Genomic DNA, 23632 nt, shown 5'->3' on the forward strand with positions numbered 1-23632 from the left:
TGCTTATACTATAAGCAGCTAGCTGTCAGAGCCCATTCAACAGTTTCTGAGTTAAAAAGGAAAAGTCTCTCCCGAAATAGAAATTGGCACCAAAGTCGGTAAGTAAGCTGGTCATACCGTCACCAAAGTCCATACTCTATCTCTCAACACCATCTTCACTTTATTTCATATTATGGTTGGACTCGAGTCAGACCAAAAAGTACAGTATATAGTGTCGAAACTCCACCCGCCGACCTGGTTTCCACGCCCCACACGGACGCACGTGGAATATCCGTCCTAATTGGCGGCCTCCTCTCGGACATGCAAGTTTCTAAAGCACTTTAGATTATCGATCGTGCATGGAAAGTTTGCTGTGCCTTCCATGCATATATACGGGGGCCCCAATTTTTAGAAGTAATGGAGTACATTCCTTTGCCACCAACTTCGCTCCTGTTTCAGAGAACTGTCATCACAGCCTCATCGTCGAAGGTACCTATGTCGCAGCTGGTACATATTTATGGGCGGACGGCGCGAGGAGAGAGTCGTGAATGGGCTATTCACGGCTGTGTAGTTGCATTCACAGTGCTTGGCCTCATGTCGATAATTATGAGACTGGTATCACGAAGAATCCAGAAGGCCCCGCTTGGTGTGGATGACTACATTCTTTTGTTCGCCGGAGTAAGCTCTCGCCAGGCAAAGAAAGTAAAGCAACTTTCAGCTTGTTTACCCCCACTAGATTCAACAAATACTCATCAATATGCTTTTCAGCATCGGTAAGCCATGGCCCACTATTCCGAGATGCAGCTACTAAAAGGGCAACAGCCGTTAAACAGGCAGGTCTTGGACGACATGTGCGGTCCATATCTCATCAAGAACTAATTGCATTCCGAGAGGTATGTCGCAAATTCCCAAAAAGACCCCCAAACCTGACCGCAGTTTAAGCTCGACATGGCTAGCAGAATTAGCATGTCCCTGTGTTTCACTAGTTCCCGTTTATCCTTTCTCGTCCTGCTGTATAACACCTTCACCGTGCAACAATTTCGGTTCGTGGTTCGCATCATCGCTGGAATTGTCGTTTGCCTGTGCATCGGGTTCTTGCTTCTCGAGATCTCCTCCTGTCGACCCCTCATGCTGAGATTCCAAGGTCTCTGTCAACCAAATGCAGGAGTTCAAATGTACATCGTCTTGATTCCGTGCGTTTTCACGGACTTCGCCCTAATTATAAGCCCAATCCCGCTTATATCGTCGATGAAGCTTTCGAAATCTGACAAGCGCGTTCTCGCAGTCATATTTAGCTTGGGGTTAGGGTAAGAAGTGTAAAGTCCTTCACATCCGACGTCTCTAATTTGGAGACTAGGACTTGCGGGGTGGCGTGCATGCGATATACACTTTCGCTTCAGGTCCACGGCGAGGACATCACATGTAGGGACTCCTGCAAGGGTATATCCTAGAACGTCTCTGACTCCACAAAGATACCATTGTTCCCGCGTCAATCGGCGTCATGGCCGAAGCCTGCATCCGAGTCTTCACCACATCAATGGTCGGCTCTAGGCCACTGCTCAACATTCTCTTTCCGGTCTGTCGGATATTTCGATATCTTGAGTCATTCGAGTGGTACACCGCGCACTTCTCGAACCGAACGAGCTCTTCGCTTTCAACTCATATCAGCTGGACGGGTCGAAACCAACGCCTTACTCACCAACATCCGTGGGACAACCCCGAGTATGATTATATCAGTTTCTCACTGGTACGATTCTGAAGTTTCCACTGCTCGGAGTCAATAATCCCGATATCATGGCTGCCAGACCCAGTTTCTGGGTTCGTGTAACGATACCAAGTCTCACTAAATGAATTTAGACGGGTCAATCAATTGTCGGAGTCCGGAGACTATTGCGCCATGATTTATATATTGCCTTAGAGCTTTCGACATAGAGGTTTGCCTTTTTCATAAATGCTAGGTGTTGATGAAGGGTTCGCTATCTTCGAATACTGAAGGTGAGGCGAAGTTTACCTTTTGGCCCCTCTCCTGATGGGCCGCCTTACCATGCTGGATTCGGCAGTGGGAACGGCGTCTATCCTCGGTGTTTTGTGGGGCATCTATAATTTTCATTTACTGAATGGAGGTCTCTTGGACTACCTGCCCACACGTGAGGCAAGCAACGCTACATACAATCCGAAAATTGGTGAAGATTAACAAATGGAAAGCATAAAATTCAATGAAGATAAGAAGGATCCAACCCAACCTCTCCTTTCTCGCTCAATCACTCGCCTCAACGATCCCTTTCACAAGATCCACTGCAATTTCTACTCCCCTACAAAACTCGTTTGCTCTTCCCAGCCCATTAGTTACACATAACTTACACCTGTATCCGCAGTTAGTAAGTTTCCTCTACATATTTTGTGGTCTGAACTTTGAACCTCATCAAAATACAACTTACCTGTCCTCAAAAACCTCAACCCCAATATAAAGCGCCTCTGGATCCCTCCAGACACTCCCCCACTCTGGACTCCCTGTCCTGCTAAAACTAACAAACACCTTTCTTGGTCTCGTTTTCACATACACTGGATCCCGGAAGAATTTCGGTTCCTCCTCGCCGGGCTTTAGCACAGCTCGGAGAGCTGAGATATGGCGATCCCAGCCCCGTCCGCGTGACGTCTTTGCAAGGCCCGCGGCGTGAGATTTGGCCGCTTCGTGAAGCAGCTTTCGGAGAGCTGACATAGATTCAGGATTTGGATGTGGATTCTCGGTGGCCGATACGAAGGTGTCCATTTCGGGAGTGTGAACCTGGTAGATGTCGAGACGTCCAAGGTGGAAAGAGCGCATGGAGACGGCCTCATAAGATGCAGGGTTGTAGCCGAAGTGTCGTTTTGCCGCGAGAGATATAATGCATTGAAGGGCACCTTTTGGTGGAATTTTGTGCCGCCGTAGAAAGCGCTCACCAAAATTTGGTAGCTGGAGTGTTGAAAAGTCCACATCTTTGATGCTTTCGAGATATTGCTGTCGGGCCGAGTCGATATGCGCATTGATGGCGGAATTGGATACGAATGTATATCGTGCAAAGTCTCGACCCTCCATGATGTCAACATCCCTCTTTGTAGGACATGCCAAGGAATCATTTGCTGCCAGATTGACAGCTTGAGCTAATTGTTCGAGCGTCGTCCCATCGATCATGGAATGCTCGCACCAAAACGCCGACACACCATTCTCGCACACAATAAAAGAGAGAGTTTTGTCGTTCCACCGATTACGGTTATCGTCAAGAAGGAAATGCCGCACACGCTCTTCTGAAGTTTGTGGTGCCCCACCGTCCAAGCATACAACGAAAAGCGCCTTCTCAATCACAGAGAAATATTCCTCATTAGAAGGATTTGCGTCGATCGCGAGAGCCCTCACCTTTGCCCATTGATTTCGCTCGTCTGCAGTCAAAACGCTTGCCCAGCAAGTATCCGTTCGAGCATCCTGGAGGATTGTTTGGAAAATTGCAGTAAATTTAGCGTGAGAAATCGTCGCCTCATGCTCCAAAAGTGGAATCTTGTAGACGTTGCCATTTCTCATCGCAACGATATAATCATTTCCAGGAAATCTTAGGGTAGTATCACAGCCCAATCCTGGCCTACGATACGCGTTGAAAACCCAATCCAACGACTCCATGCATTGCGGTTCCTCATTGACGATATCTTGCGAAATCTCGCCTCTGTCGAGCTTTTGCTTAAACTCAAAGGCGGCAAGAGAGATGAGCGCTGCTTTCTCCGCTTGTCCATACTGACGTTCTGTAAGTGCATGGGTCGAGAAGAAGTTCATGCTCGGTCGCAGAGGAGCTCGTCGTTCAAGCCAGAAAGTCTTGTCGTGGATACTTTTTAGCCAACATTGAGTGGCAGCGTCACGGTCGAGCCTCTCCAGACGAGCTTGCAGCTTGTGGCCAACACTAGACGGTTGTAGAAGCTCGTTAATGACTGCACGGGTCGCAATGAGTTCCTCGCGGGTAGCAAAAGATCGCACTGAATTCTGGAATGTCTCTAGGGTGGCTTCAAGACTTGGAAGAGGTAATTTTGGTAATTCGGCACGAGTACACAAGTCGTCCGGGTTGGCCAAGTTCTCGTCTAGATTGGGGTGCAAGTCTAAAGTTCGTAGGGCACCAGCGGTATCCTTAACCTGGGACACAATTGGTTCCATTCTTTGCATAATTACTTTGGTTAGCGCCGCGATACTTGGAGAATCTAGAATATCGGAAGTTTGCATGGGAGCATGTAAAACTTTCGTGATCCAATTCTTCAACTCAATCGCGATCAGCGAGTCCAGCCCAAAATTCACAATTGGAGTAGCGATGTTGATATTGTCGTAATTCATTGCCACCAGCAATGAAACCTTCTCTCGGATAGCGTCCGCGATTAAATTTCCCCTGTCCTCTGGAGATTCGAGACAAAGCAATTGGAGCTTCTCGATGGGGGTCTTGGTGATTGTGGATGACGGAGAAACTCGACCATGCTGATTTGAAGCAAAAACCTGGCTGAAGATTGGGTTTCTGGAGTAGAAGGACTTGTTGTCCTCTGATGCAGCCTGCATATCCAGTCCGATGAGAATCTGATTTGTAGATCCCCCTGTCTTTCGTGTGTCCATTGCATAGTCCAGATAAGGAAATAACACCTCATTCGATATCGACAGAATACCTCTACGAAGAAGCTTCATTTGCTGTTCCTTTGGTATCACATGAGTGTCAGATAGTACCGCCATATCCAGCGACTTAACGTTCTTCCAACATCCAAAGTCGTCTCCATGAGCAACGTGATCTTGGTACGTATTCCCGGCTGCGTAATTCGCCTGTCCTGGCAGACCAACAATTCCCGAGAGCGAAGATAGCATGACGAAAAAGTCCAAGTCTGTATTCCGGAAAACCTCTACTAAATTCTGCGTGCCCTGATATTTTGGTGCAATCGATGACTGTAGATCGTCGACTGTCATGTCGGAAAGGCTTCGATCTCGAAGAATCATAGGACCTTGCAAAATCCCCTTTAAAGGCGGGAAATCAGTAGAAAGTTCACATGAGAGCTTCCGCACATCCTCTAATTTGCTAACATCACAAGATATGATGCGGACGTGGGTTTTCTTGTTGCTGAGCTCTTTTTCGACTTCGGCTTGGTCTTGTGGTGGGAAGATTTGCCTCGAGAGTAGAATAATATATCCGGCACCGAGAGCGCTGAGGTGACTGCAAATCTGTCTCCCAAGCTTCCCTAGACCTCCAACTATCACGTACGTGCCATCCACTTTCAAGCGCAACGGTTGTACTTTTGCGGATACTGACTTGCCAGGTGCAGTATCCAACACAAGCTTCCCGGTATGTTTCCTCGCTTGCATCATTCTAAACACGGTCTCGATTTCGGAGATGGGCGTTGCGGTGACTGGTAATACCGGCTGTAGAGTGCCATTATCGAACATAGAGAGGACAATACTAAGAATCCCTTGGACAATATCAGGTCGGCGGCGTGCTAGCAGAATCATATCCACGGAGGCGAAAGTGATGTTCTTATCGAAAGGCTCCATATCAAGCTGCGCGTTTCGACGGATTTCCATCTTCCCGACTTCCACAAAGGTACCCATTTCAGCAATGCATTCCCAGGTGCTATGTAGCATCTCACCCGAGAGTGCATTAAGAGCAACGTCTACTCCCTGCCCATGCGTCATTCGAAGGATACCGTTCTTGAAGGCCGTTGTTCGAGAGCTGAAAACATGATCTTCCGGAATGCCCAACTCGCTTGTAAGGAGTTGCCGCTTGAATACAGTGCCCGTGGTTGTGAAAATCTCAGCGTCGTAAGATCGAGCAATCTGGATTGCCGCTTGCCCGAGCGCACCTGAACCAGCGTGGATGAGAACACGCTGGCCATGTTGTAAACGTGCGACTCTGACAAGACTGTAATAGGCTGTACAGAAAGCTACTGGTATGGATGCTGCGGTAATGAACGACATCGAATGTGGCAGCTTATGGACGGCATGCCCGTTTGCTCGAGCTTTGCTGGAGTATGGAGTCGCTGTTAGGGCACATACTCGATCTCCGATGCTGAACCTGTCGATGAAGTTTTCGCCGACATTTCTGACTATTCCGGCGCATTCACCGACCATGTTATCCGTTGATCTCATTTGGCCTAGAGCAATCCAAAGATCTTTAAAGTTGATCCCGCAGGCATGGACCTCAATTTCCACATCATCAAATCCAAGACTTGAGGGACCATCGTCATCTATAAATTGAAGCGTGTTAAGTAGACCAGGAGTACCAACTTTCAATTTCAAGGGGCGGCTATGTGAGTGAAAGTCGGTAGCCTCATTCTGCCTATCAAGGGAAGTGTCCGATATGGTTGCATCAAGTTTTTCATTTTTAACGATCCTAGGAATATGCAATTTCCCATTCACAAGTCGATATTCGAATTCCGCAATCTTCAATTTGGAAGAGCTATTGTCTTGGGAAATAATGAGAGCCAATTGAGTAGTTATTCTTTGATGGCAACTGTTGAAGTCATGCTGGACATCAATCGTAACCAAATCGATCGACTCGTACTCTGACCGAGCGGTCCTAGCAAACCCAGCTGCTAAGCTACCTCCGGGATCTTGTGTAGCATTGGAATCGGCTAGATTTATCCAGACGATCTTTGCCCCTTTGGTTAAAATGACTTTGATCCTTTGGAAAGGCTCTTCTGCGCAGTTTGCTAGGACGGGGTTGCTTGAGGAATCGATAATGATATATGTTGCGGTGCTGTCGAACTCATCATGGGACCATGATTCACTCGCTGTTTGGCATCCTACGCAAGTTAACTGTTTACGCAATGATGCGACTAGCTGGTGACCCAGATGATCTGGATGAAGGTGATTCAGTACTTTTGCATGATGTACGTGATAGCCGTTCGATTCGGATGGAATCTTGGTTCTGGAAATCAAGAAAGCAACTCTACGGGATGGTCCGGGAAAGTCATATGCAGCCAACTCAACCCCGGTAAATGAAGAATGGCGGAGGCGAGTATCCCATTTGTCGACGGACAGTAGGGGGCTATCATATCTTCCATCGTTATTCCCTAGCTGAAGTTAGTATATAGGACAATGCAGTTGCTTGTGGTCTTACTCGAACCCCATCCAGGGAGAAGAGCGAACGTCATATCAAACATGGCACTGCTCCTGGTCAACTCGGTTAAAGCCAGGACACCCCCAGGCTTCAACAGCTTATGTACATTCGAAAGCGTAACCGAGATTGTTTGGGTTGCATGAAGGACGTTGCCAGCGATGACCACGTCGTAAGAGTGTTCCTCGAACCCCTGTTTCCGGGGGTCTTTCTCGATATCTAGCGACTTCATTGTAATGAGATTTTCCCAATTTTTCAAACCTACCTTAGCTTGCTCGAAGAAACCCGATGAAACATCCGTAAAGTCGTAGACTGTAGCGAATGCTTGACCAGTCGGACTCAAGGCTGAGAATAATGGGATCGTCGATCCGCCAGTGCCTGCTCCAATCTCCAAAATTCGGAGGGCAGGGTTCTTGAAAGCCAGATGCTGAATGTAATTGATGAGATAAGTATTGCAACGGCGTGTGCAGTCGTCTTGATAGACTCGATAAAGCAGTTGATTCTCAAGCAATAGCCCGAGTGGATCGGTTTCTCCAGTAAGGATGGAGCTAAGAGAAGGTCCCACCCGTGCAAGCAACTCTCCCTCCACCCCTAAATTCGATAGATCGTGAAGAACGTCTTGCTGGTTGGTTAGTAGATTCTCTGTGCTCCCGGATTTTGCATGTCTGGCCATCAGATCAAATAAACCTGCATAAGAGTCCACTGGTCTCCGATCTAAATGTCTCAATTGTTCTGCCGCCTGTTGGTTGAAGAAGTTAGCTGCGTTCAGGAGGCGCTTAAGCTTTCTTTCTTGTTGTTCGATGTCAAGCTCCGGTTCTCTATCCAGAGATTCTAAATCTTCGGCGGTTATCGAAGCAGGATCTATGCTCCATCTCATTTCAAACACGGTATCCTCTGCATTGGACTGCAAAGCGCTTGTCCGTTCACTGGTAGCCCGCAGTTCACCACCATAGCATGAAAATACGGGTTGAAGCTCTCCAGATGTGTCTGCCTGAAATCCTACGAGGTCAAACGTCGCAGAGTTTAGAAAAACATCCCGAAGCTCGCAAGTGACTATAAGCTCCACTCCGGCTGGGTGGATGTTGCGTGGTGATACATTAATGCCCTGGATAGCAATCGGCATTGCGGCACGAATGCGCTGTTTTCTTGAGAAGAGAAGAACGGCAGTTTGCAGGGCTGCATCTAATACAGTGGGATGGATGATGTATGGCGACGAATAATTCGCTCTCATGATAGTGGCTGTATCCGGAATGGAGACTGTGGCTATTGCCGCTGACTGAGAGACCGAAATTTTCTTAATCAAGGCAAATGAGGATCCATACTCGTTACCAAGGAGTCGTAACGTCTCATACAAGGTTTCTGGTTTAATTTTCTCTGAACATAGTTCAGTGAAATGTTGCAGGCTTAGCTTTTGTTGCCGAGTAACAAGGGATTCCTCTTGACACTGTTCACGGTCTTCCATCACTCCTAATGTCGAAAAGATTTTGATCTGTCCCTGGCAGTGCTCTCGCCAATTACCGTCCGATAGGGAGAAAATCCGAAAATCAGACCACAGAGTGTCATTCAACTTCAGGGTGAGGACCATCTCAACCCGGTTGGGCAATTCTGGTAGGCTGAGTGTACGCTTTAACGATACTCGACGAAATTTAAAGGTGGTATCCGGAAAGTTACTGCCACGCTTCCACTGCCGGATAGCTTCCATTACCATAGCCAAGTATGCTGTAGCAGGGAAGATGACGAAGCCATCCACTTGATGATCTTCGAGCCATGGAAGACTGTCTCGGCCAAGGAGAACACACCAACTCGGCTCATCCTCTGGAGACGTCAAAGTCCGAGTGCCTAATAGCTCGTGCGGGGAAAAGGGCCGGAACCTATAATCCCAGCTCAGACGGGGTTCATGCCAAAAGATCTTCGAGTGATCCCATTGGTAAGGCGGAAGATCCCGAATGGAAGAAGTGATGGCCTCTAGGGATGAGTTTTCGTGCTGCGGATAAAATTTTGCATCGACACCTGTTTCGAAAAGGGCAGCAATTGTTTCTAGAAACGACATTACCCCATCCCCGTTCCTAATTAGAGTAGGGATGTATAGCCAAGAGGGGAGAGAAACACTCGATGCCGACAAGGTTTGATGTATGGGTCCCTTGAGTGCCGAGTGAGGACCGATTTCGACAAAATTGAGGTGCTCAGCGTTGCTGAAATCCTGGCATATTGCCTCTAATCCATTCGAAAATTTTACCGGTGAGACAAGATTAGAAACCCAGTACTCTGGACCGAAACTGGAGGTTCTCTTTTGAGCTGTCACGGTCGAGTAGAATTCCACTCCGAGGGATTTGGCGGCGGTAGTAAGGCTAGAAAGTCTAGAACGATAGTAGCAAGCTACCGATTCCATGTGATGGGAATGATACGCCGCATCCACTTTCAAATGCCGAGTGAAAATTCCGTCTGTCTCTAATGCTGCCTTCAGCCTCAAAATAGCGCTTAGGTCACCAGATGTTGTGATGGATGCAGGGCTGTTAACGCAGGCAAGGGTGACCCGATCCGATATCCCCAATACGCCCATTCGACTGCGTACCTCGTTCTCACTTGAACCCACCGCTAGCATTGCCCCAGGCACATCAATTTTTTCTTTTGCTATTTCTGCTAAGAAGCCGCGGTGGTATGCAACTTCAAGAGCTCCTTGGCGAGATAGAAAACCAGCAGTGTATGCTGCGGAGATCTCACCGCTTGAATGCCCAATGACAGCTTTAGGGGTAATGTTCCAGGTCTTCAGCAGATCTACCAAAGCTACCTGAACGGCAGTTGTAGCAGGTTGTCCTATCCTGCTATCATGGATCTTCGACATCTCACCGCTTAATTGAAGTTCGCGCTCAAGGCTCCAAGATGCACCGAGGTTACGAAGTATATCATCCGAAAGACGGATCGATCGTGCGAATTCGGGGTATACCATGAGGTCAAGCCCCATCATCGGCCACTGTGCTCCTTGCCCAGTGAATACAAATACTACGCAAGATTTGCGGTCTTTCTGTAGAACTCGGGTCTTCTCTTCTAGCCCGTTTATTAATGAGGCGAGATTATTCGCAATTACTGCACGCCGCCATGGAAAAACAGATCGCCTCAATGACAGGGTGAGCGCAAGGCCGGCGAAATTCAGAGGTCTACTTCCTCGAAGCCATGTCATCATGGCATCAAGGTATCGAGAAAGTGACACCTCTGATTTTGCCGAAATTAGAAATAGATTCTGACTAGGAAAGCGAGTTTCGGAAATGAATTTCCTCGCAATAGCTTGGCGGGGGGTAGAGGTTGCAAGTGAGGCTAGATCTGCCTCTTCTAGAATTGCCATGGCGTTGGTGCCTCCGTAGCCAAAGTTGTTCACCACAGCTCGCTTCGGTCTTGAAGACGGCCATGGGACTTGTGAGGTTGGAATCTATATGGCGGTCAATAAGAGGGAGATCAGTATCCAAGTCCTTCTGATTACCTCAATGCTCGATTGATCTAGATGCAAGCTTTCTTTGCCCTTCAAAAATAGAAGATTTGGGGGAATGCAGCTTTTCTCCATACATAGAATCGTTTTTATCAAGCCTGCTACACCGCTCGCGGACTCCAGATGCCCGATATTAGGTTTCATGGAACCCACAAGTAATGGGTGATCTCGAGATTTGTGGACAGCATAAATTTTTTTGATGGCGCCAATTTCAGCCTCGTCGCCAGCAGGTGTTCCTGTCCCGTGAGCCTCTATATACTGAATGTCTGCAGGGGTGAAGTTGAGATCGCGGAAAGCGCCTTGAGCAAGTCGCTCTTGGGCATCCTGACTTGGGAGAGTTATTCCGGTAGTCCGGCCATCTTGGTTGACATAAGTGTTCCTTATGATCGTTCGAATCTGATCACCGTGGCGAATTGCGTCGTCGAGACGCTTGAGAAGGACCATTGCGGCGCCTTCACCGCGACCGTATCCAAGGCCTCTAGAGTCAAACGAATAGCAACGCCCCTCGTTGTTCAGAATCTGTTGCTGCGACATTGCAATCATTTGGTCGGGCGATAATATCAACACAGCGCCTCCTGCAAGGGCCATGCTCGATTCAAAGTTGCGTAGGCTCTGACATGCTTGATGAAGAGCGACGAGACTTCCAGAGCATCCGGTATCTACCGTCACTGATGGGCCTTTGAGGTCAAAGGTGTAGGATATTCGATTAGCGAAAGTTGCAGTTCCCGTTCCGACGAGGTGGTATCGTGTGAGGTCGCCGGGGTCTTTCGACAACAAGCGTTCATAATCGTTAGCGAATGTTGCAGCTATTCTTTACTTTAGCTTTTTCGTGAATTTGTGTGGACAACTCATATTTCATACCAAAAACGGCTGTGTCTGTCCCTTTAAATTCCTCTAGGGGGATACCAGCGTTTTCCGCTGCTTCATATGATGTCTCAAGGAGGAGCCGTTGCTGAGGATCAATCGCCCGTGCCTCAAGGGGGGAGATTCCAAAAAAATCTGCATCGAACGCTCTAACATCTTGTTGGATGAAATGTCCTCCTCGATGATTCATGAAACCTTGTGCTTCTGGTGATGGATGGAAAAATGTCTTCCAAGTAAATCGATCTTCCGGTATTTCCGACCAGGCATCGCGGCCTTCTGCAAGCATCGACCAGAGAGCCTCAGGATTGTTTGCTCCACCAGGAAGTCTGCATCCTATCCCAACCACGGCGATGGAAATAGGCTCTCCACAGGCCATGACGAAAACAAAGCAGGAGGCCTGACTGCAGAAATGACAGATTTTCAGGAATCCATGCTGGAATGGTATTTCGATCTCAAGGCAATTCGATCTGGAAGCTCTTCAGTTTTCGATCGTTATACCCATCTCCGTGATATGTTAAATGAACCACGTTCTGTGCCGCATTGCTGGAGCCGATACTCCTCGGTATCTTCCATGTGAGCGACATTAGGGTTGATGCTTCAATCAAATTCCAAAGACGTTTAATTGGATCCTCGTGACACCCCTGCTCGGTTTCATTGAGTTGGATTTGCGCCGAACGAGGCCTTGCTAGGGTAGCGAGTGTGATCCCTCCAATCGTGAAGGCCCCACATGTACTAAGATGGGGCAATATAGTAGGAAATAATAGAGGGCTGTGCCGTAATGTATCTCATGTTCGAGGGTTCAGGTTGTAAGCTTGTGAAATGATATTCCAAAGGCAATCAAGATTGATCAAGATTGACGCGCTTAAGCGATACCGTTCCAGCTCCCAAGTTCAGGTGGAGACGCGTCTTGCACTTAGTCTGCGCTATCTTCCCCTGCCGCAATTTCAATCACCGTGCCCTTGACCCAGACTGAACACGAAGATTCCTTAGCTCTTGGAAAAGAAAAGAGGTTCGGTTTTGACATTAAAGATTCTACCAGTAGATTCCTTAGCGAAAGTTCATCATTGCTTTAGGAAATGATCCCTTCGACCGTTTTTGTTCTTGATAACTAAGTTCAACTGGGGCGAGAAAATTAAATTGGGGTGATTTCCAGTCGCCTGGTCGATATTTCTGCAGCTGGAGACATCTCAGGTTCATCAACTAGTTGGACACCCCTTAACCCGGGAGCTCTATTGTCGTCATTCTTGCTTCTCCATTCGTAGTATCGATCCTCTAAGTACTCGATAGCCCGAGTGAAATCCTCCGTTGGCAAGACTCTTTTTAGAGCAAGCGTCGACGCTGGAAGGGCAGCACATATGATTGTGGTGCTGCTTTCAATGATAGTCCATACGCAAGGTTCCACCATACTGAAGGTGAGGTCATCATCGCGAACTTTGAGCAACGTGACATACCGTTTACATGCCACTCCACAAGTCCTGCGCCAGTGATATGTCAGCCTCAGAATGCGGACCTATATAGAGCATACTCACGCAATTCCAACCCCAAACAGCGCCACTAGGCCAATCTGCCGTGCTCGAGACAGTTTCATTGACCACAGAACTGGCAACGGGACGATTAGAATAGCGAAATCGGTTATTATCCAGGGAATTGGTGTGGCAAAATACTCGACTTGGACGACTTTGTTGTTGCAAGTTCCTTTGACGTTCGGATTCCACCTTGAGTTGATGGGAAAGCAGATAAATGTGTCAAGCAAGATGGTCGAAACCCACCAACATAGGACAATAATTGTAAGGGCGCGCACGACTTTCCGAAAGCTCTTGAGTGAGATCGAATTATTGAGAAGCCAAAGAATAGACAGTTTTGCAGTTGCGTAGCAAGTCGGCATGACTAATCCGGCTGCGAAGTAACTCTTCATGAAGAAGGCAAGTTCTTCATGAGTTAAATCCGAAGTATGGTGTCCGAACCCTCCATACTTGATCGCTGATGTAAATTAGCCTCCTTTCAACCTATCCACAGTGGGTATTTGTGAGGAAGGACTTGCCTGTTACGAACAGAATGTTCATGCCCAGCATCTGAAGTACGGCAGCCAAAAGAAGGATATCGTCCCATGTCAGCCTCTTCCACTGAATCCATTTTGAGGTTACTCGGAGGGTCACAGCGACTATGGAGAAGAGAGAAAAGACGACCATGAAGCAGATAACCTTCGTTCCGTTTTCTGGTTCACCATCAGATCTTCGAGGCTCGTCACGCGGAATTGTGGGAATCAATGGGGGCATCTCCCTTCTCGACAGATGATTTGCGCGATCGGAAATTTCAGTGTTGGTAGCAAAGAGGTAAGATTGAGCGCCCTGAGACCGCAACCCCAGGTCCGACGTTTACAGGACCCATTTGCTTATTAGTCCTTGCAGCAAGCGTTTATAGGCTTCGATTGGGCTAGCATGGAATTTGTGACTTGAGCCGAGCACTTTGTACTACGCGCCTCCATTTTTGCTGCTGGATGTGCGTGTGGGGCTCAGCAGTCAAGGTGTCCATAATGGGAACGGTTGGAGGAGGCGAAGGAATTTCCTTTCTAGGAAGCTACTTAAAGCCACGGGGTTGCAGAGGGGCCGAAGTGTGAAACAACGCGAACGCAGTGATAGGCTTAGATTAACAACATCTGCACCACATATGAAAGGCAATATATTCCGGTAAGCGAATGAGGAGTGCTCTTAAACCGGTACGTAGAGTATCTGAGGCGTACAACGGGTGGTGTCGTAACGTCGCATTGAACAAGAGCGCGTAGTGTGCAGAGGAATTGAAGGAGCCAAGGATCTTGGATCTTGAGAGAAGAACGCGAGATGTGTAGACAAGGAGTAATGCGACGGCTGGTGTTGAGTTCCAGTCCTAAACTAGGCCTGGACAGGAATAGCTTCCGCTCATCCTCTGTGTCCACTTTGGGTAAGGGCATTCCCCATCTGGGTCTTCCATCCAGACCCCTTCCTTCATCCAGCAATCTCTCAACGGTGTTTTGTGGGAGATGCCACCTATGAGGACCGCCTTATCACGAGGATACGCGAGCCCTTCATAACAAAATACCGCCCATTGCCGTCCTGTGTTGACGCCTAACTAGACATTCCCTACAACAGACCTGGCAATGGAGAATGCAGGTGTTGTTTGCCCTCAGTCTTCCGGTGTGCTAGCCCTGAGAGGTATCGGTTCCCATGGCACAGCAATGTCGCGCCTGCTTCTCCGATACCACAGCACCGGAATGTAAACGCATCGCAATGCAACACCTTCACACTCTGGGGATTCCGGTTACCGCAAGAACCCCAGCTCGTCAAATGTGTACTCCAGGCGAGGGTTGAAACTGAACTATCATGAGCAATCCCGTTCCGAGTGTGAGAGGGACCAATTCGCAATTGCTGTTAGGATGTTCCAGCATTTTGGTTCTTGATGAAGCCATTTTCCGGGTATATGCACTCTAAATCCTTTAAGCCGGGATGTGAAGCGCACCCCCAAGACCCCCGCAGAGATGATAGAGAACACCTCTCTTTCCCAAATTCAGAGCCAAATTGAGCTCCGCGACTAATTCATTCCCATCTGCCGAGGCGCGCTTATATGTGCCTCACTCTCCCTGTTGGCTTTTAATTACTGACCATACGATCTTATCAGCCTGTAACATGTCTCCCCTCACTCACGGATCTACCGGATGTGTATTTCTGAAAACAAGGAATGCTCGACCAACCTATTTCGCACTGCCATGCCCCGAAACTAATGCCATAGCTAAGCTCACGAGCCTCAACACCAGGTCCTGGCTCCAGAGCCTCAAACACCACCATGAGTGGCGCCGATGCCATTGAGCCAAACCCGGATCGGAAAAGTGGCACAATACCCGAGGTTGAGGAGCTGGAGAAGGTTGAAGTCGTGGAAACTCCTCCTGAGCCATCCGCGCTCTCTGGGGAGTCGGACCTGAAGGAAATCTACCCGGATACTCTCCATTTTGCTCTAGCCACAGTTGCCCTAATGGTAGCTGTGTTCCTGGTGGCATTAGACGTTCACATCCTTGGTATGATTCAATGGAGTCTTGTTCGAGTCTACTGCTAATTTGAGCAAGCAACCGCGACTCCAAAGATAACAACCGAGTTCGACAGCCTCCTTGACTTGACATGGTATGGAGGAGCATATCTTTTGACGCAAATCGCCTTGCAGCCAACATACGCTCGACTCTATCAAGTGTTTCCAATCAAACACATTTTTGTCACCGCTACGATCATCCTGGAGGTGGGGAGTGTCATAGCTGCGACTTCCACATCATCCCGTATTCTGATTGCGGGAAGAGCAATCCAAGGATCCGGGGCTGGAGGAATCATTGCAGGTGGACTTCTGATGATCAATTATCTGATTCCTAAACCTAAACGCCCTGTTTATCTTTCCATCATCGCAACTATGTATTCTGTTGCTGCGATTGCCGGACCTGTCCTCGGTGGCGTCTTCGCGGAATCGCGGGTAACGTGGCGCTTCTGCTTTTGGATGAACCTTCGTGAGTTTCTCGCTTCATTACTATGGCAATGTGATCTTGAGGAAAAATACCCCGGATATCCGAAGAATGGACCATGCTGATTCTCCATAAGCCCAAGGAACTCAAAGAACTCCAGCTAACAAGAAGGGCAGCCATTGGCTTTATCACAGGTTCTATGATCATTTTCGCATTCCCGGAGCCGAAACGCGTTGCTACCGAACAGCCTCTCAAGAAGAAAATAATGACATTGGATCCTTTCGGAGCTAGTATCCTCATTTCTTGGGTAACATGCCTCTTGCTGGCTTTACAAAGAGCGAGCATTCCGCAGCCCTGGTCTTACTCGGGAATTTGGGGACCACTCCTTGCCTTCGGAATTCTGCTTTGTATCTTTATCATATTGCAATACTACCAGAAAGATCAGTATGTTTCTCAATCTCACTATATATTACTCTCTTTACTAACATAAGAAGGGCAATTGTTCCAGTTCGCATCCTCACGCAGCGAACTATCGCTGCCTGTTGCCTCTTTGAAACCACCGTTTTCCTCGCTACAACGACTATTGTATATTACCTACCCTTCTACTTCCAATCTGTCAAAGGATTCAGCCCACATAAATCCGGAATTTACATTCTTCCGTTCGTCGTCACCAATTCGCTCTTCGCTTTTGCTGGAGGAGTCGCAATATCTAAAACTGGCGTCTACGTGCCGTTCATGTGGGGTGGCGCCGCATTAATGATTATTGGATGCGGTCTCCTCTTTACCCTCAACATTAATAGCCCCGATGCTCATATCGTGGGGTACCAGCTTATTGCGAGTATCGGATATGGACTATGCGTGCAAGTCCCCTTTACGGCCGTCCAAATTCTTCCGGAGAAGGATATACCTATTGGAAATGGATTGATGGCATTCTTTCAGGGACTTGGGGGAGCACTAGCCGTTAGCGCCGCTCAGACCATATTCTCCAATGCATTGCACAAGCATTTAGCAGAGATCCCAAATATTAACGTCGATGTCATCATATCTTACGGCGCAACGAATTTCGTATCGAGAATTCAAGGTAACCTTGTACACGCTGTGCGACAGGCATACGGTGCAGCTACGAGGGAAGCATTTATGCTACCGATCATTGGCTCAGGCCTGGCGTTGCTTGCTACTCTTGGTGTCGAATGGAGGAGGCATCACGTCCCGAAGTCGAAGGATCCGGACGAGCCTGGGGTGACGGAGCGGAGAGTCATAATTACGGAGTGAAAGACCTGTAATGCATTGCCTATGGCTGGGGTGCTTTGCTACGTACGACTCGGAAAGTCGTTCATTGATTAAGAGCAGTCACAACACTGACTGCTCGGCCAATTACCCGTCACCGGCACACCAGCCCGCACTATTTAAGCAATTTTCTCCCACAATTTGTCCCTACCGCAAGCTACTCGACCTCTCCAACTCTCCATTCTTGCCCAACCAAGATATCTGCGCAGATTATTCGCTCCATGGCGGACTCAGTTGGGGTTAAAACGTACGTGCTAGTCCACAAGGCTCGTGGCATCCACAAGCTTACACACGCTAACGCCAATTTCATTCCTAGGCTAATTGACGACCCCTCGTTCTCTACTGTCGAGCTCGTAGATACCTACGAGGGCGAGGTCGAGGAGTACTTTGCTCGTCGGGCGATTTTTGCGAACAGTGAGCTTAGTTTATGCGAACCCTAGAGGCGATTTTTTAAGTATGTAAGGAGAACAGGTTTACTAGGTATTTCTCCCGTAACGTGAGAACGGAAGCCGTGAAACCAGTCATGGAGATCTACAACGATTACCAGGATCTTGCAAGCGAATAGCCTACGCCTACCATGCTCCTCTGTATTCAGCTCTATGCTCTCGCCGACAAATATGAGGTTCTGAGACTCCTGAAGGGCCGTCGTAGATGGCTTCGAGCGCCTCGCAAGCAAACACACCAAGGAGCTAGAATGGAAGAAGGTCGTCTACTCTTACTATGGAGTTTGTGTAGTAGATGATGGCCTATTAGTTTGGAAACTCTACTCAGAACCTACACATTACGCAAATTTTCTGTTTGTGTTCTTCCGCACTCAAGAATGTGGAATTTTGTGGAAGTAAAATGGTGCATTTGAGAGAGAGATAAACTTAGAGGTGCGAAAATACCTCACTATATTACGTGGTAACGCTGGAGCATCAGGTCACCAGGTGCGCATACAAATCTGACCAGATTGACGGTTGATGGGTGGGCTATGCAACTGCGTCTTCTATGATCATGATATCTGACCTAGCGGGCCAATATCTCCAGGTTTCAGGAATCTTAGCCTGAAGACCAGATCATATTGCGTTATAGGATAGAGCATGAGTTGGAGCTAGAGAAAACCAGTCAAGAGCGCCAGTTTGCATTCCCTGAACCTCTGCTGCTATGTTAGCAAGAATGCTAAAGAATAAATTCCTCTACATTCAATTATTTCTGCCATTGAACCAGACTACTTAGAATTACATCCCCCGACACATACTCTTCTTTTCGAAGAGTTAAGTATACAAGTTCCAGGATCCGGAGAGAGGCGCTAGTCCGGAATGACTTAGTGCACTTTCGCAACGTTGCCTCTGATCAGCTGCGCCTCATCAGCAAACCTCGCTTCTCTGTGCCTAACAGCAAACATGGCACAACCCAGCAGCTCCTCAATCACAAAGTAAGCGCCGTGCCTCGAGGTATTATATCATGAATGATACTTATCAAGTCGCCGTTGTCAGCCTCTTTAATGACTCCCGTCTCTCCGATGTCACAATTCACCAAGTATCCGGAGGTGAAATACGGGAATACAAGGCACACCGGGCACTTTTAGCAATATACTCCAAGTGGTTTCTGAATGCCTTTATAGGACCTTACAAGGCAAGATTGAAGCCCCTAATATGCATTCATAGGCTCATCTTGATTAGGAAGCAAAGACGGACGCAATTGAAATGCATGATGACGACCCCGACGCTTTTCGGTTCGTGTTGAAGTATATGTACACCGACCATTATGACGACGAGGAGATCAAAGAAATGATCGGATATGATCCGAGCAATGTTTTTCTTCCCCACATCAAGATCTTCATAGTGGCGGACAAGTACGACATCGAGCGCCTTCGAAGCGAGGCTATGAAAAATCTTGAGAAAGCTGTATGGAACATGGATGAAGGTATTGAATTACTTCTCTCCAACCTTGTCGTTGGCGTCGAAGCCTACTATGGCATCGGCATGGACGATGGTACTCAGATGGGATCGAGACTTGCTTCCATCATCCACCGTCATCCTGGAATGAGAAAATTCACGCGGTCTCCGATTTTTGCGAAGTTGGTCCGCGAATTTCCATCTTTCGCGGCAGATGTTCTGCTCCATGAGCGATTTCTATCGGTCACGAAATGTACATGTTCTAATTGTAAGAAGCCTTCAACGTACGTGGAGAGAAGCCATAACGGGTGGGGATATTGCTTTGAATGTGGTAAATCACAATGGTTCAATGGAAAGGAGATGGATGATGAGTAGCTTCCTGTGTTATCCGCAAACTTCAGGGAATGCTCGCGATAAGTTACCTAGGTATATTCCTAGAGAAGATATTTTCCGACATGAACGGTTTATCTAAGACTGAATAGAGTCCATATATACCGAGATAAGATGAAACCACAACATCTCTTCCCGAGCACTTTATTTAATGAAGCTAATTCTTCGAGTATCTAGGGACCCAGGTACTTGACCCATGTCACGTGCTCAAGATAGTCGTTCGACTTAGAAAGTCACGTTTTAAGTAGCTATGAATCATCATGCAAAAATTCATCCTTTGGGTTTCCTCGCAACACTATATACCCTCCTCTACTATCTGTCGGCTACATAACTAACCCCCTGCGATAAAGGCATCAGCTGTCCGAGAATGAAAACTCAATTGCCCGGCCCAGCAAAAGAACCAGGGAAGAAACCTTGTCGGAATTTTGATTTTCGGCTTACTTTGCAGCCCGAATCATATCTCAGAGTTAGTTATGTAACTGATGGATAATAGAGGAGGGCATATGGAGTTGCGAGTAGTCAATTAAGTGGTGAGAGCCAAACTAGGTCGATTGAGCTGAGATGTAAGGTCTCTAGAGGTCAAGAGCCTCTAAGGCAACTATATCGGGAATAAGAAGGGTGCTAGGCCGAATCAGGTATGCACTAGTCTTCAGAGAAAACGGGTGAGTCAAGTCAATGACCCGCTGACTTAGGGTCACGTGAATCAATGTCACATGTGACAAATCGTAGTATGCATAAGTGTTATATCACGGGTTAGACGCTCGTCCGGGGTTTACCTAGGCCCACCACAGCACTATGGCTAATGTTGTCACGTTTTTTGCAACCGTCTGCAGAGCGTCTAAGGAGAATTAGAGTAAATTTGTATGTATCTCTATTTAGCTTTTAACCTTCTTTAATATTTTCTTTCCTACGACATGATATATATTTATTAGGTGCAAGTAAAACTTAAGCGACTAAGCTATGGAGTGGCTACATTTTAAGAAAGCTAAACTTACAAATCAAGAGTATAGTACACTTGTAATGGGCTGGTGCCCAGAGGTATTAGCTAGGGATTAGCTGGCAGGATTAGGGAGGGCATAGAGGATATTTCTGAAAACTGAAGTAATCTGCAGCAAATTGCAGCAAACTGCAGTACACATCAGCCGTGTTGCAAGCGGGGCTAAGCTATCTAGGTGTGATGGTATAAAACCTAGTTCCGTAGTGAGGACACAGTTCTTCTTCTTCGTCAATTCAATACTGTTACTAGGTATTTGCCAGCTGCGCCGAGACATTACAATACTACTAAAGCTTGTTCTAAAACACTTTGCAAATATTACTTTCGCCTACGCAAATTAACTGCTAGAGCAGCTAGAGACAAGCTAGGAGCTAGAGCTAATTTGCCTGCTTGTACATAATTAGCTCTAGCTTTTAGCTTGCCTCTGGCTGCTCTAGTAGCCAGGTTGCATAGAGGAGGAAATTCAGTGTAGTCACGTAAACATTAATTTAACGCGCCTAGGCAGTGGAAAGAGGGAGGTTTAATTAAAATTGCAAATGTCTATAATAGTTTAAGCCTTAGGCAATCTTTAGTCTGTACAGTAAGCAGTTAGAGGTATCTTGTAATAAAGAAGTATGTTAATGAAGTAAAGAAAGTTTGCTTAACAACAGCGGCTAAGATACATTAAAGCTTGTATTATTTTCTCTTAGACCCTCTATAGTGATTTGTGGAGCGTAGCGCAGCAGGGTAAACCCTCCTTAGCAATCGGTATTACCTATTGCCGACGCTCGGTGGATCCTTCAGAGGTTATGGCTCGTGAGATAACATAAATGCGGGACCCGATGTTGGCGGTGCTGGTGCTGGGCTTCCTCAGAACAATTATTGATAGCACAGGTACTCATATCTACCAACAATCCCAAGACAAGATTAGTATACTCAGACTATATTTGAAACACGTGAACTGACGAAGTTTCCTTATGATATTTTTAGCGCAGTATATTTATCATTTCATTTTTATTTTAGTCGCCCAGAAAGTAAATCAAGATGCCTTAGATGGGAATAATGAGGATGAATGGATTCTTGGCCAGATCATGACAGCCATAATACCGCTTCAAACCTTAGTTCAACTTGCCATGGCTCTGCACGGTATTCCTATACTCCAGTTCAATTCTTCTATCGCTTTATCGACCCGCTAATATATTTTCTAGAGACTTATAAGGAACCTAGCAATGAGGGAGTTGGCTTGAATGATCTATCAGCCATGAGTCAGACCAATAAGCATGTATGGCGATGTAATTAAGACCGTGATCTTTGAGCATTGGAATCACTATGTGGCATGTTTATGTGCCTTCTTTGGCCCTTTTTTTTTAATAAACATCGTGTCAAAGCAAGGCTGAAACTAGCGCGAAACCTTGGCCCACAATCTAACCTAGCGACCCTAACTCCAGTGTCGATTTTACATGAATCATATTGGGGATAGAGACGAATGGATCGCGAGGCGTGCTTAATGCTTGGCTTAAATTCTCCATAGTAAAGAATCTCATGTACTTTCGATCCGTAGACTTTAGTCCGTCGTCAATAGAGCCGCGCCTTACCTCGCGCATTGAGAAGCCGCTGTTAACACCAGTGACATTCCAGCTCCAGCACAATGCTCTATAATCAGGTATAATCTTTCGAAGGACTATGCGGTATATCGAATTTGGGTGCTTGGCTCCAAAGGATGCACTTGGTGCACATGCGCACATGATCCCAACGAGGATTTCCGAGAGTCTGAGGCACGACCGTGATCAGCATAGGTCCACCTGCTATCTAGAGAAACGCGAAGTAACTTACGTTGCGATATTGACAAGAACATCTGTCCAAGTTTTATCCTTTTCATTTTTCAACGCATACCGAAAGTAGATGCTGCATGCCGAGCAACCGCAGGCCCTGAACGAAGTCTCAGTATCTCCCGAATTTACTGAGGGGAAACGTACAAAACACCCGAAAGAAATATCAACAATGTGCCAATCTTCCTCATTCGTGACATATTAAGCCTAGATATGGCAATGGTCGGAATAACGAGAATATACACATCCACGATCAAACCAAGAAGCGATGCAGGGACTCCAACTTCGAGGGCTTTGTGCTCCCATGTATCAGCACGATAAGGACTTGCGACTGTAAAAGAGTATACCCCCAAGACTACATGGATGATGGTAATACAGCATAGCCCGATCCAAGAGCAGATTCGGACCCATCGAAGTGATTCGAAAAGATGGAGGTATAGGATGAAGAATGAGGCTTTGAGGAATACTAGCACGATGGGTGGTAAGACGAACATGAGGTATGTCGTCTGACATATTGTCAATTTCGTCAATATTAGGTGGAGAAGAGGTACCGTACTACGAGAAGGTTTGGACTTAAGGCCTGGAGACGATTGATGTCCCAGAGATGGCGTGCCATGTGCCCCTTTTGGATGGCTAAATATCAGGGTAAGTATACAAGGAGGAAAGGTGAACGAAACTGAGCCGTACCCCATGTACAGGCGACATAGTACGTTACGCTTAAGAGCTAACGACAATAAGCACATAATTGAGTAGTAATTTTGGTGCATTTCGCACATACTACTCCAACTAGAAGTGTCGCTTAAGTTTTCGTAGATTAGCAAGAGCTTTGAGAGATGCAGGTATGGCTTACCGTCATCCCAAGACACTCGGTTCATCAGACAAATCTTAACATAAACGCGGTTCAGATAAAAGGCCAACGATAGTGCCAGCAAGACCGAAGTGATCACTAGTTGCAGTTGTACTCGTGTCTCTGGATTCGTGAAATTTGAAGTCGTTCCATTTGGAGGAGGAATGACGGGAGTACTCGCGAGAATGGCAAGCTGCTCTTGAGAAAGAGTTTTTGGATTTAAAGCCATATTTGGGCGTCTAAAACAAATAGGGAAGGGAGAGTTCGAATGGATATTTTATATTCTCTATCTACTACTATAGTATTTCCGCGCGGAGTTAAAGCATTAAACTCATGTCCGCGCCTGGGGCGTTCAGTAATCGAGTGCTTTGGCCTCGTATCGTGATATGATCTATCCGTGGACGTGCACGCCTCATCCCTGCATTCCTGGCGGCTGCCAAATTCAGAACTGGATTACTTCGAGTCACAATGAAGGAAAGCTGAACCAAATCGCCTCGTAGAGTATACATTGCTAGATAAAAGCAA

General features: G+C 47.1%; 6 protein-coding genes across 6 annotated transcripts; 3 read left to right on the plus strand and 3 right to left on the minus strand.

The window, feature by feature from the left end:
• Nucleotides 1-2283: 2283 nt before the first annotated feature.
• Nucleotides 2284-11915, minus strand: BDR25DRAFT_382054 (putative polyketide synthase; the record flags this gene model as incomplete). Its single annotated transcript, XM_033697752.1, has 6 exons — nucleotides 11425-11915; nucleotides 10558-11369; nucleotides 7086-10506; nucleotides 2418-7038; nucleotides 2341-2342; nucleotides 2284-2291 (listed from the first exon to the last, which is right to left on the minus strand). Exons 1-6 carry the CDS (start codon nucleotides 11801-11803, stop codon nucleotides 2284-2286), a joined length of 9243 nt encoding a protein of 3080 aa, XP_033552047.1. The 5' UTR covers nucleotides 11804-11915.
• A 1037-nt stretch (nucleotides 11916-12952) lies between these two features.
• Nucleotides 12953-13312, minus strand: BDR25DRAFT_382062 (uncharacterized protein; the record flags this gene model as incomplete). Its single annotated transcript, XM_033697753.1, has 1 exon — nucleotides 12953-13312. One exon carries the CDS (start codon nucleotides 13310-13312, stop codon nucleotides 12953-12955), a length of 360 nt encoding a protein of 119 aa, XP_033552048.1.
• Nucleotides 13313-15210: 1898 nt separating this feature from the next.
• BDR25DRAFT_100866 (MFS multidrug transporter-like protein) lies at nucleotides 15211-17435 on the plus strand. The gene is made up of 4 exons (XM_033683436.1): nucleotides 15211-15472; nucleotides 15521-15946; nucleotides 16078-16345; nucleotides 16396-17435. The coding sequence occupies exons 1-4, from the start codon at nucleotides 15244-15246 to the stop codon at nucleotides 17171-17173; spliced, it is 1701 nt and encodes a 566-aa protein (XP_033552049.1). The 5' UTR covers nucleotides 15211-15243; the 3' UTR covers nucleotides 17174-17435.
• Nucleotides 17436-18565: 1130 nt separating this feature from the next.
• On the plus strand, nucleotides 18566-19580 carry BDR25DRAFT_301007 (uncharacterized protein). The gene is made up of 3 exons (XM_033689485.1): nucleotides 18566-18605; nucleotides 18667-18805; nucleotides 18853-19580. Exons 1-3 carry the CDS (start codon nucleotides 18574-18576, stop codon nucleotides 19441-19443), a joined length of 762 nt encoding a protein of 253 aa, XP_033552050.1. The 5' UTR covers nucleotides 18566-18573; the 3' UTR covers nucleotides 19444-19580.
• Nucleotides 19581-21261: 1681 nt separating this feature from the next.
• On the plus strand, nucleotides 21262-21627 carry BDR25DRAFT_350615 (uncharacterized protein; the record flags this gene model as incomplete). Its single annotated transcript, XM_033694721.1, has 2 exons — nucleotides 21262-21361; nucleotides 21422-21627. 2 exons carry the CDS (start codon nucleotides 21262-21264, stop codon nucleotides 21625-21627), a joined length of 306 nt encoding a protein of 101 aa, XP_033552051.1.
• Nucleotides 21628-21812: 185 nt separating this feature from the next.
• On the minus strand, nucleotides 21813-23353 carry BDR25DRAFT_254081 (uncharacterized protein). Its single transcript, XM_033686276.1, has 7 exons — nucleotides 23111-23353; nucleotides 23039-23058; nucleotides 22948-22984; nucleotides 22817-22893; nucleotides 22408-22766; nucleotides 22265-22360; nucleotides 21813-22201 (listed from the first exon to the last, which is right to left on the minus strand). The coding sequence occupies exons 1-7, from the start codon at nucleotides 23334-23336 to the stop codon at nucleotides 21856-21858; spliced, it is 1161 nt and encodes a 386-aa protein (XP_033552052.1). The 5' UTR covers nucleotides 23337-23353; the 3' UTR covers nucleotides 21813-21855.
• Between the last annotated feature and the right edge of the window lie 279 nt (nucleotides 23354-23632).

The sequence above is a fragment of the Lindgomyces ingoldianus genome (genome assembly GCF_010093535.1).
Source record: "Lindgomyces ingoldianus strain ATCC 200398 unplaced genomic scaffold BDR25scaffold_5, whole genome shotgun sequence".
Taxonomy (NCBI): domain Eukaryota; kingdom Fungi; phylum Ascomycota; class Dothideomycetes; order Pleosporales; family Lindgomycetaceae; genus Lindgomyces; species Lindgomyces ingoldianus.

Excerpts from the sequence above, each read along its gene's own strand:
- BDR25DRAFT_100866 (XM_033683436.1), top strand. The coding sequence starts at position 15,244 with ATGAGTGGCGCCGATGCCATTGAGCCAAACCCGGATCGGAAAAGTGGC. Across the intron at positions 15,473-15,520 it reads ATTAGACGTTCACATCCTTG|CAACCGCGACTCCAAAGATA; the intron begins GTATGATTCAAT and ends AATTTGAGCAAG. Across the intron at positions 16,346-16,395 it reads CAATACTACCAGAAAGATCA|GGCAATTGTTCCAGTTCGCA; the intron begins GTATGTTTCTCA and ends TAACATAAGAAG.
- BDR25DRAFT_301007 (XM_033689485.1), top strand. The coding sequence starts at position 18,574 with ATGGCACAACCCAGCAGCTCCTCAATCACAAA. Across the intron at positions 18,606-18,666 it reads AGCAGCTCCTCAATCACAAA|CCTCTTTAATGACTCCCGTC; the intron begins GTAAGCGCCGTG and ends CGCCGTTGTCAG. Across the intron at positions 18,806-18,852 it reads CCTTTATAGGACCTTACAAG|GAAGCAAAGACGGACGCAAT; the intron begins GCAAGATTGAAG and ends CATCTTGATTAG.
- BDR25DRAFT_254081 (XM_033686276.1), bottom strand. The coding sequence starts at position 23,336 with ATGGCTTTAAATCCAAAAACTCTTTCTCAAGAGCAGCTTGCCATTCTC. Across the intron at positions 22,985-23,038 it reads CGACACTTCTAGTTGGAGTA|CTCTTAAGCGTAACGTACTA; the intron begins GTATGTGCGAAA and ends TATTGTCGTTAG. Across the intron at positions 22,202-22,264 it reads GTTCTTGTCAATATCGCAAC|ACTCTCGGAAATCCTCGTTG; the intron begins GTAAGTTACTTC and ends GTCGTGCCTCAG.